Source organism: Haliotis rubra, unplaced genomic scaffold (genome assembly GCF_003918875.1).
Source record: "Haliotis rubra isolate DU_JTF1 unplaced genomic scaffold, ASM391887v1 Scf431, whole genome shotgun sequence".
NCBI lineage: Eukaryota > Metazoa > Mollusca > Gastropoda > Lepetellida > Haliotidae > Haliotis > Haliotis rubra.
Genome location: NW_025767115.1, coordinates 883743 through 896604, shown reverse-complemented (window position 1 = coordinate 896604; position 12862 = coordinate 883743). Strand labels below are relative to the sequence as shown.

The 12862-nt window shown below is 39.8% G+C and overlaps 1 protein-coding gene across 1 annotated transcript; it reads left to right on the top strand.

Annotated features, from left to right (window-relative positions):
• Nucleotides 1–916: 916 nt before the first annotated feature.
• LOC124289083 lies at nt 917–9606 on the top strand. The gene is made up of 7 exons (XM_046725683.1): nt 917–965; nt 3757–3837; nt 4682–4726; nt 6074–6409; nt 7772–7834; nt 8083–8173; nt 9468–9606. Exons 2-7 carry the CDS (start codon nt 3765–3767, stop codon nt 9499–9501), a joined length of 642 nt encoding a protein of 213 aa, XP_046581639.1. The 5' UTR covers nt 917–965; nt 3757–3764; the 3' UTR covers nt 9502–9606.
• Nucleotides 9607–12862: the final 3256 nt, after the last annotated feature.

Here is a 12862-nt window from a genome sequence, read left to right as displayed (position 1 = left end):
TCTCCATACGCAACAGCGGCCCTTGGCTACGAGTAGAAGATAGCGACTTTCATCAGACCAACAAACCCAACGCCATGTGCTCAAGTTGCGGATTTCTTGGAGCCCGTATCACGCCGGACGTTCCTTCATGTGCCTAACTGTGCGAAAGAGACATCATTACCATCATTTAGATGTAAATTATCAGAAAAAAAACGATAAAATTCCAAAATATTTCCAATTTGGTGACAGGAAGACTTATATTCTACACACCAAGTTAAGACATTCACGTAGGTCTTTAAATGCTGATCTTTTCCGTGACAATTTATCTGAAAGTAAAGCTTGCCTTTGTGGTGCTCCGGTGGAAGATGCCAATCATTTCTTTTTAGATTTGCCTGTTTGATTTGATACAAGGCTATTGGAATCCTAAACGTTAGTTTAGATATTAACACCTGTACGGCAGCCTTAGTCTGCCACAAACTTTACATGAAAATAATTTTAGTCAAGTCCATAGATTCATTGTACTTGGTAAGCGTTTCAATAAATATATAAATATGTCTTGCCTCTGTCCTTTGTCCATTACATGTATCTTTTCCATGTAATTGTCGGGGGAGGATTTTAATGCATTGAATAGCTTGTGCCCAATCTCTTTCAATACTGAATAAAATATGTCCAAACAAACAAAAGAGCCATTTGAAATAAACCGGATCTCCAAGGGACAGATTATATTTATTTCCATTCCTAGAAGTGGTATCGTCCGGGTTATTTCTACCAGTGATTTACCCCCAGTGAGCTACTCAAATACACGTCAAAATAGAACTTCTGCTTTCAGGTTGTGCAGTTATTCTTAACTGAATATTTGCCTGTAGACCGCAACTGTTTCGACTGATCCCATTGTATTTAATAAACTCGAGCAAGAAATAGCGTTGGGAGAGAATCTTCCTTGTCTGACGTCAGTGGCTGCAGGGCTTGGCAGGCGAGCGGTCATCGTAAGTACACCTTCTTCGTCTAACGTTATCATGATGATAGATATGATCATATTCCTGGTTTAGTCTTGTTCCTTTACCTTGTTAACGGGGGATATATTCTTAGGGATGTAATTCAGTACGAATATCATAATGGATCCCTGCACTCACAAAGTTGTCATGTAACAAGAGACCTAATGTTAACTAACAAAGGCGGAAAGTCAAGTGATTCAGTCACTTTCACATCGACACGGGTTTGGATTGCTGACTAAGCATTATAAGTCACTGAGTAATTCAGCTGAATCTCAGTGTTAAGGCAAGAAGGAATGTTTTGATCGCAGCGGTTATCTTTTTAAGTGAAAACACCGAACATACATGTTGGCAGGTTTACGAACCACCCAGCTCTACATCATACATTGAGGTTAGAGGGGTGTTACGTTAGAGCGAGCGGTGGGGTAGCCTAGTGGTGAAAGCGTTCGATCGTCACGAAGAAGACCCGGGTTCGATTCCACACATGGATGCAACGTGTGAACCTCACTTCTGGTGTCTCCGCCGTGATATTGCTGGAATATTGCTAAAAGCGGCGTAAAATCATACTCACTCACTTTCTCTCTCACTCACTACTGTTATAGCTGTTCAAATGTCAATGTTGTTGGTCAGTGCATGTGGAAGATTTGCAACATGCGACATGAACAATATCTTCTTACCGTATATGCTATGTTAGACATTTCTGCACGCTCAACTGAATTTTGAGCATTAATATAACGACAGTGGAAACAGTTGCGGACCAGTTAAGCCAGGTTTCATATTTCTAACATCCTTATTCTGCTAAACCAGGCAATGTGTTATGCACGACCGCCTACTAAGTCAAAACATGCTTGGCATGGGCTTTGATTTATAAATGCTCGCCAAAGAATTTTTTGTTTTCATATGAATGTGATAAATATACATATGACTCCGTGTGACATCGAACATAACAGAATGGATACAAGTGCCCCGTACACTAACATAAATGCCCCGTGAGTTTAACCATTGTCACCTGGCATAAATGTAAATACATTGACACTCAGAAATGTACATTTAAACTTGAAGTTTAGATCGCTGAGGTGTAAGCAATCGTTATCCAAAGGACTGAGTGAGTATGGTTTTACGCCGCTTTTCGCAATATTCCGGCAATACTACGGCGGGGGGACACCAGAGATGGGTTCCACACGTTGTACCCATGTGGGGATTAGAACCCAGTTATTCGACAGGACGAACACTTTAACCACTAGGCTACCCCCACCGCCCTTATCCTAAAGCGAGTTCGTCAAATCCCCCCCTTCAGCTGGATATGAAACTATAACACAGTACAACAAGCTCCCGTAAGAGAGTGAGTGAGTGAGGCTTCCCGCTTCGTTTAACAGTATTCCACTTGTATTACTGGTACGAGGGTGGGGGAGTGAGTGAGTGAGTGAGTGAGGTTTCCCGCTTCGTTTAACAGTATACCAGTTGTATTACTGGTACGAGGGTGGGTGAGTGAGTGAGTGAGTGAGGTTTCCCGCTTCGTTTAACAGCATTCCAGTTGTATTACTGGTACGGGTGTGATTTCGAATCCACAATCATAGATTCCTAGCGTTCCCAAAGGACGCAACACTTCTCACATATACCTAGTAGAGTTTGCCAGTCAGATTAATCACCTTGCAATTGCCTACCTCGTTTAACAGTATTCCACTTACCGTGAGATTACAGGTATGACTTCGAGGGGGCGGTGGGGTAGCATAGTGGTTTAAGCGTTCGGTCGTCACGCCGAAAACCCGGGTTCGATTCCCCACATGGGTACAATGAGTAAAGCCCATTTATTGTGTCCCCAGCTGGAATATTGTTAAAAGCGGCGTAAAACCAAAACTCACTCACCCACTCACTCAGTCACTCACTATGATTTCGAATCTACAATCGTAGATTCCTGGCGTGCCCAAGGGACGCAACTCTGCAAGAGGCACTGTTTCAACCAATATACGTCATGATGACGGGGCTACTGTTGTATGAGGCCCTTAGAAGCAACAAATATAAAACGCCCGGGTCACTGGATTGTCTGGTCCAGAGTCGATTACTTACAGACATTTGACGTTCTTCCATAGACTTACATGTTAATTTAGTATGGCGTAAATAATGTTCATAAATTTAATTTTCGTAAGCTCCAAGTCAAAGTTTGCACATTTGTGAGGAATCATCTTACCTGCAATCACATAATTTCTGTTTAATGTCATTAGTTAAATAGTGGTCGGAAAACTGAACCTAAATTATGTGCGCAGAGCAGAGATGATTTCAAATTTGCCTGTCAAATACAAAGTCCGCAGTCTAGACAACCAGTTGTCCGACTTCCATTTGTGTGGAAGCCGCGGTGGCTGAGCGGTCTAGGCGTCTGACTTTGTGTGCTGGCGATTTGGTGCCTGACTCTGAGGGTGTGGATTCGAATCCCGGATGGGACTCAACCCAAAAGTACTAGAATCTGTACTTTACTAAAAAATGTGTAATCCCAAATATAACATATGTTACATTTGACCACTTTCTCAAATTTCATGAATATATCTGGCACGGGTCTGTAGTTGGAATAAACTGAACTCACTCACTCATAAAACGCCCATTGTGCTGACTCGCAAAAGCCCCATGGCACTTTCTTCGTAAGACACAAATAAGTTTCTAGGGACTATCACTATAGTCAAATACTTAATTTACTGTCCTTGATTTCCGTGATGTATTTGTTAATGTATGATAATCAATATCTATAAAAACTGAAAGGCGTGAATTGATTTAGGTATAACTCCTCTTTCAGATATTTTCATGGCACCAATGACTACGTCCGGTCCTGCTGTGTTCGTGTTCCTGACTAGCATCTTGTGTGGAAACATCAGAGGTAGTACACCTGTCGCTTGCTTGACATAACTTGCATGCAATACAATTTAACTGTGAACAGGGGCTTACTTATCTTGTTGTTTCTGTTCTGTCTGACTATTGGGGATGTAAAACGTAAACCATCCTGATCAATACACGAGATGCGTAACAGCTGCGGTTCGTCATTTGACATCTGAGCTCAAGAATTCAATGGTGTCAAAGATGCGGACAGTTTGTTTCTAAACTCACATGTGCTCATAAATAGAGGTATGATATATTTCGGGGACAGCAGGAGGGCGTAGTGGCTCAATCATTTGTTCTTTGATCACTCTGAAGGACGGGTTTGTGTGTGTACACACACACACACACACACACACACACACACACACACACACGCGAGACCCCCACCCTAATTTGTAAAATGTGAAGCCTATTCTTGGTGTCCTCTGCCTTGGTATTGCTGGAATATTGCTGCAAACGGCATGAACCCACACTTACTCACAAACCACTTCCCCGTACTTCAACGTGTTCAGAGCTTAAACATGGACTCCGTGTCGAATGTTGGAACTTACTTCCGTATGCGAGTGTATTTCCTGAGTGTAGAATGCTTAAAAGGGATACTGTTTTCACAGTACGTAAGATCTGGGTATAGATGCGTGACTTTGAATTCCGTTCTTTTTTCCTGTCTTCGTAACCTAGCACCGGTGTAAAAACATACGAAAGTTATGAAAACAACACACGGTCTGACGTCGGTTACGTGGTTAGACTTATATAACGGTAATAGTCAATTAGAAATGTTCAACATAGTTAAAGCATATGTTACCGTATATGTATTAAAAGTTCAACGAATTTTTATTTCATTTTAGGTTCAACACAAAGCGTCACGCAGCCATGTGAGAGAAACAAAAGAGGTATATGCACAGTGAAAGATTGTACTTATCACAAGCGTCTGCAAATAGATGTGTGTATTTACATGTACATTTACAATGTAGCGAAACACGCTTGGATATTTCAAATTAATAACATGCAGAAAATTGATGATAAATATTTCAATTTCATATTGTTGTTTTATTATCCACCATTTGACGTATCTTAATTTGAAACCCATCGATGGTTAATTTCCCTTTTCAGATGTAAATAACTCCTTTTTTATATATGTAAAGTTTGTTTTTTGTCGTCCTGTAACTGTATGGACAGGCTTCCCTTATCCGTAGCAACATCTAAAAATATGGCTTTGGATCCAACAGTGGCCTGATTCTAGTCAGCACCATGGTTTTGTTTCATTGGGTTCTCAAAATTATTTTTTTAGGACCTGTTCTGACATAACAAGCTGACACGCGTGGTATGATTAATAATTATAAATAAAAAAATAAATAATTAAAAAATGGCAGTGAATCAAATCAGCTGAATGTTTTTCAGTGAAACGACATATATGCTAACACACTCGGTTTGTATTCGGAACAGAAAGGGTCACACAATTGGGATTTTCATGTGTCAGTGGACTGAGATTCGTGATATTAAGATATCATTGTCCCACATTAGCTATTGCTATTCAGATTGTACCACATACATTCTTACCTTGACATGAAGTCACAAACATGATTGTCCCACATACATTCTTGCCTTGATGTTAAGGTATTAATGCATGTACTTATTGGTCATATGAAACAATCAGGCATTTTGTGAGTAGTATCTTTGTGTTCCTGTGCACAGGACTGGCTATAAATGAGAAGGCTTTGAGATCATGATCGAAAGATAACTGGTGGCGTGTGGTCTCTGCATAGAGTTCAGGGTGCCGTTGTTCAAAGCGATCTTAGCGCTAAGGTGGCCGTAACTCCCATACCTTAACATAGACTTAAAGTAGTCTTAGTGCTAAGGTTGTTTTGTACAACGGCACCCAGGTCAAAACTCAGTTGAGGTTAAGCAACGTCGAGCTCGGACAGATCTTGGATGGGTGACCGTGTTTGGCAGCCCCACAACGAAGCACATGTGATACATATGGTCTCTCCTTAGGCAAGTGAGTTTGTTCAAAATTGCCTCTGTTCACCCAGCAGAAAATGGGTACCCTGTTGGATAAAGTCATGTGACTGTAACCTTCTAGCGCCTAACAGGCAGCATGGGTTATCCGGGGTAATAAGAGTCAGATTCTGACTAAGCGCCGCGAGCAAACACTTGGTGTTTGGACACTGTGTGCTATAGAAGATGACTTATTATTATTATAATCCAGTAGGCAAAGGATAAGGTGTTTCTGCTTGCAGCCATCTCACTCTGCGAACGTAGCTCCGATAACCGCCCGTCAGGCTTTCTCACATACAACATGTCCACCTCGCCGGAGTGGTGCAAATGCAGCCTTTCGACAGACCAGAAAGATACGATGGATGTGCAGTATTCGACGACCGGACACAACGCAACATATGACTTCGTCTTCCACGTTGCAAGAGGTGGCGGTGGCAACATCACAGGCAGACACGGACACTGGAACGACATCATATCTAAACAGATGCCTTGGACCGTGTACCTGTCGAAGGCTAATCTTGAAACAGAACGTGCAGCAATTCAAGGATTATGTTTCTCCTATGAAGTTAAGAATGAAGGTGGGTATATAAGAATATACAGGACGGTTCGTAATAAGTACATATACGAGTATATATGTATCCATGGATGCATTGCAGCTGATCTATCGTGACACAGTGCGTTATCATATATGTGGAAAATGATGTTTGCGTATGAAAGAATCGGAGCTCAGTTTATTACAACTATGAAAGAACTGATTTGCAATTTCTTACTTCCAAGCGACAATATTACAATACTAATATCCATATTCTCAGCTAATATTGCAAAGAACTTCACTTACGAGTACATTTTATGTTGCAATTACAAGTAACACAAGTAATGTATTCTGTTAAAATGTTCCTATTTTAATCTGATATGTTGCACAACGTTTATTCACAGCCTACTATGCTGAGTTACCCCTATTCTTTGTTAAAGTATCAGTGATTGAATTGCAATGTTCCTATTATGTTGCTGTAGCGATGTCAGGCTGCCATTTAAACTTTATTCTGTGAAACTTCCATGCCCTTATTTTTATAATGTTGCAATGTGCATATTCCCAGATAATATGTTGCAATGCTCCAGGCCCTATCCTCTAAAATCCCGTTGCAATAACCCTTCTTAGCAGCTGTGTGTAAACAGCTATTCCTCGCTACCATGCTACATTACTATTGTCCCTATCTACTATGTTATAGTGCCCACATTCCTAACAATTATGTTGCATACCCAAATATGCTGGTGCAAGGCTCCCATTTCTAGCTAGAATAGTTTATGTCCTTATTCTTTGGCAGTATATTATAATGCTTTTGATCCTTACTTCAGTGCTACAAATCCTCCACTCATAGCTACTGTGTTGCATTGCTTCTATTCCTAGTTACTATGTTGCAATGCTGTTTCCTAGCCATGTTGCCACACCTCTGCAGCGAGGTACTACGTTGAAATGCTCCTATTTGAGCTACTGTGTTGCAGTTCCTCTTTTCCCAGTTACTGTTGCAATGCTCCTATTCTCAGCTACTGTGTTGTAATTCCTCTCTTAATAGTAACTATGTTGCAATTCCTCTGTTCATAGTAACTATGTTGCAATGCTTCTGTTCTTCGCTACTGTGTTGCAGTTCCTCTATTCCTAGCTACTATCTTACAATGCTAATAGTTTTTGCTTCTATGTTGCAGTACCTCTATTCCTAGTTACTATGTTGCAATGCTAGTTTTTCCTTGCTACTATGTTGCTAAACCCTGTCTCACTGACTCGGTTATTTATAGGCCGAATCTCGCCCTTTTGATGTGCCATTAACCTGTGCCATTAACCTGTGCCATTAACCTGCCCCATTGGGTGTGGATATCTGAATCTCGCGCTGCAAATAGTTCCTTATGTCACATTAACCTGTGTTATTTTTTGTTACCATTAGCATCAAGATTATCCATTGTTTGCCATTCTTCTGACATGGAACTGAGCAAGTCTGAGACATCAAGTATGTATTACACAACCTGTTATCTAAACCATAAATTGCATTTCTCTAAACCGTAATACATGTAGTTTAGTTCATACCATATTAAGAAACTATTTCAAATTGCAAGGAACATACCTATAAGGCAATAATGAATAAATTAATTCCATGAGTTTATTCTAATTTCCATCTACACACTGGCGCCTTGTCCGTCATGTTGAAGTATTGGCTTTGATTTCTTACAATGTCATGGGAATTGACGTCATTTCCAGACATATCACTGATCACTTCATTCCTGTCCGGACTGGCTTGTGTCCTGGCTTTTGCGGCAGTAGTTGTGGTGTTCATATGCAGAGCACCGAGGTAAGTAAATTGAATGTTAGCTCACTTGATTAAAAGTTACAGTATGTCGTGACCTGTTTTTTCTTCGCGTATAATCTGGCATAGCTCTCTTTGTTTATATTTTCATTCCTCAGTGTTTATGCGATATAATATCAATGCTATAAAAACCTTTCGTAAACTGTTAACTAGGACGCAGTTGTGGCACTATTGCGTATTTCTTAATTCATTTACATAGATACATACTTACAAACCCATTATACCAACAAAAACAAAATACAAGTAAATAAGTTGTGGTTTTTTGCTTTTTATATTTTTATTCCCAGAATTATGTTTACAGACTTTACCTCAGTAGTACAGTACAGTACAGGTAGCTTCATAGTATGCAAGTACAGTGTTTCCTTAATCACATTGTCAAATATCCTGCTGTTCACAAATATGTAAAACGGTCAAACTAAGCCTGTATATGAAGTGTTACATGTTTGCAGATTTTACCTCAGTAGTACATAAAATAGGTTGATACACATGACAAGCTTCTATAGGTTGGCTGAATACAGTCAGAGATTGAGATAAGGGATGAAAGGAAACATTGTCCATGTCATTGTTTCTTTCAGAAATACATTTTTCTGCAAGGAAGATGAATTTTAAGGTTTTAATATAGCTAATTAAAACTTGGAATTGTATTTTTCATAATACATAAATAGATATGTCTCTTTGCAGTATTTTGTTGACTTGTAAAGTACCAAACCAAACCAGATATTTTGTAATTTTGATTTCTTTGTTGAGGTATTCATTGATATACCCCGTTAGATCACTAAGTTTTACCAATGCGATGAGGAAGACACTGAGGACGGTGCCTATATATTGTTTTGTGGATCACAAGAACACGGTGACTGTAGCGAGTTCTCAGATATCTCACCTATTTTATGTGACACTGAACCTTTAATACTGTTCACCACTGGTTTTCCACTAAAACCACCGTATGTTTTCGTAGTCAGCTACCCGAGTGTCTCACTTTGAAGTTTTATCGTTGGTGACGGCTGGTATATCGAACCATAATTTCATTGCTTTCATTGCCTTCATTGACTTCTACCTAGTTGTTCGTTCTGACACGGATCTTCATGTACTATGGTCCATTAAAAGCTAATTATAGTAATTAGAGTCTATTCTAAACTAAACTGGTCAGATTGTAATACATATTGTGTCATCGTTGTTGAATACGGCAACTTGAATCACTCATTATTCTTCACATGAATTATATAACTTAATGCATTGAACTGAGTATGTGTAAGTTAATGTTGCACATATACCTTCACAGGTGTGTGAGGTGTGAACGGCAAATTCAACACTAGAGCTCTGGATGAGATACTCACAACAATACAACAACCATCTACAATGCGATAAGGAGGGTTTGCTCTCCACCATTTCATGCAAAATAAATAAACCGTGAACGCGAATTTCTACGAGTCTTTTTTAATCGTTCTTGCATGCATGTACACATACTCACAAGTTTATCCGTTGGCATTAAACCCATATGTCAAACGTTGGTAAGTTGGTTGTTTGTTATTTAACGCCGCACTCAGCAATATTTGAGTTATATGGCCGTCTGTAAATAATCGTCTCTGGATCAGACAATCTAGTGATCAACAACATGAGCATCGATCTACGCAACTGGGATACGATGACATGTTGAGCCTAACCACCCGATCCAGTTAGTCGCCTCTTACGACAAGCATGGGTGGCTCAAGACCATTTCTAACCCGGATCTTCACCGGTTTATGTCAAAAGCCAAATTGTTGTGAAATTCCACAAAGGTTTGACAGAACTCAGGAAGTATATTGTAATAAATACATGCAAGGACATGTGCTAATTATGAAGTAGAACGTCCTGCTTTCATTCTCATGACAGCAGTTGCCTCTCTCTCGGTGAGTCAGAATACTGTTTATTGTGTATATGCTGGCTCTTGGACGAATTATAGCTGAAATTGTACACGGTTGGCCATTTGAACTGGTATTGGTCGTTTCAGTAGCACCGTCCATTGCAAGTGGGTGACCCGTGAAGATCTGGCTTTGAAGTGATCTTCAGCAACTCATGCTTGTCGTGAGAGACGACCAGACCGTGTGCGGCGTTAAACAAACAACCAGATCAGTGGACTTTCCACTACGTTTCTAGAATTTCTACGTTACTTCGACACAACGTGTATGCCTTTCAAAGTTTGTCGACATAAATTATTTGATTATTAAATGTAACTACAGTAGGATGACGTAGTGGTAGGAGCGCTTGTCTGGAGAACGAGAGGTATGTGGTTGATCCCTTGGCCTGATTGACAATACCAAACGACGGCAAGAGATTACATTTGTCAGGGTGAAACACGGGCTGGTCGGCACTATATAATGCGTCAGAGTGGGGTCCATTGCATGACTGCACCATTCCTCGCCATAAGAGGGAGTCATGTCTGCTGGAAGAACGACACACCAATATGACATGTTCACATTCATGAAGTTGGGGACATATCAATGATATTACATATAGGACCCATGGATGTCACATAAAGCATAACTCTTGGTGTATATTGGGTGTAGGAGACAAAGTAGTATTTCACTCACGAGAAATATCCCCTGGTCCAGGAGACTGACTGACTGACTGAGTTTAGTTTTACGCCGCTTTTAGCAATATTCCAGCAATATCACGGCGGGGGACACCAGAAATGGGCTTAACACATTGTGCCCATGTGGAGAATCGAACCCGGGTCTTCGGCGTGACGAGCCAACGCTTTAACCACTAGGCTACCCCACCGCCCTGGTCCAGGAGAAGTGACGACAATGCTATGTAGGTGGATGTGTTTGGGGGCAAATGTTTAGGCCTTTGTCCTTTGATCAGAATTTTCATAAATAAATATTTGATTTAATTAAGTTCCTGTCTCTTATTTTACGTAGACTAAATCGCCTCGCTCACGACCGAGAGGTCTCTGCGGACATCCAATCTGTACAGATTCATAAAAAAGAACAGTTATGATCAGTATTCTTTAAATATAATATTTTTTTAATTTTGATGATAGGTGTTTTGATATTCCGGGTTAGTGAGGCAATCCATACTGCGTTACTACCAACCACATCCATCTATGTTCGTACATACAACCATCATCTCCACGGTCCACTACATAAATGGGAAGAAGTTCGCAGGAACGAACATTCAACATGAACGTTCAGCAGGAACATTTAACACGAACATTCAGCAAGACCATTTACAAAGGGCATGCTAAAAGACCATTCAACAAGACAATTCAACGGCAACATTCAACATGATTATTAAAAACGAACATTCATCTGGGACACTCAACAAGAACATGGTCAAACGTGGCTACATACGGTAAAGTGATGCACGGAAACTGAAACTATGAAGTGACTACTTTGTTCCGCTTTCTGTCGGAAGTTGATGTGTGAGACGTCCTGCACATTCACTATGCCGACATCTAACATTGCAGCCGTACACAATGCAGAAACTAACAATGCACAATACAGAAGTTGAGTTGAGCCGAGTTATTTATGATACAGATCAATTTCAGTCTGTAAAGTAGTTTACAATGAGAAGTCCGCTCACGCGGGAAAACATATCTTTCATATTTATTGCTTCATATTGTGAGTCACTAGCAGTTGAAAAGTCCACCCTTTGTGGCGATTGCGACATCGTCGTAAAGTTACCTTACGTCTTGACGGACAACCCACGAAGGTGTAACCGATTACAATACAATAAAGAAAAAGTAGGCCTAGGGGTGGATCTCTAACTGTATCAGGAACTGTAGTTCTCTGTGCAAAGCTGAGGTCCTATCACGTGTAAAATGATCAAATAAACTGATAAATATCATTATAAATATTATAAATATGATTAGGTATTATTTAATTATTTGAACTTGTCCATCTATCTCTATCGTTTCAAAAAAGAATGTCACGATGACAAAGACAAATATTTTATTGTTGGAAAATAAATTACAAGATGACATAATGTACCTTAATGTTTGTAATTAATGACCAAAGATCAATACAAATGACTTCTCAGAATGCGGTTTGCTATACATGCAGCTTTTTGAGTGAGTGAGTGTGTTTGGTTTTAATTCGACTTAAGCAAATCTGGGGGCACCTGAAAATGGGCTTCACACATTGCACCATGGAGAGAATCGAAAATGAGTCTTTGGCGTGACGAGCGAACGCTGTAACCACTAGGCTACCCACACCATCCAGTTTATTAATTAATAGCCTTGATCACTTACTGGTTAGTGATACTGCCGACTGCATATTATAAGGCAAAAAAAAAAAATGTTTTGGTTCCGATTACACATCTTTAAAATTTAGGGTAGGCAGGTAGAATTTTTTTTCTTACATAATTTTTTTAGAAGTAAAGTATAAACTAATAAGACATTTATCAATGTGTAATGTGTTTATTCAATCAAGCTTGCGGCCATCATATCGACTTTCTCTATCAGAATGACCAATGTCTGTCGGTGCCAGGAAAAAACAATGGTATCTGAAAGCTTACTTTATTCATTTCGCTTAAAAAGAATAGGGTAGGCACCAGAATTCAAGGGTCGGTCGGTTAATCGGAACCACATTTTTTTAGGCCTAAGTAAATTACACGCATTTATCTGTACATATAATGAGATTGGACTATAAACGTATTCAGAAACTAAAATCAGAACAGTAAATAACACTATAAAAC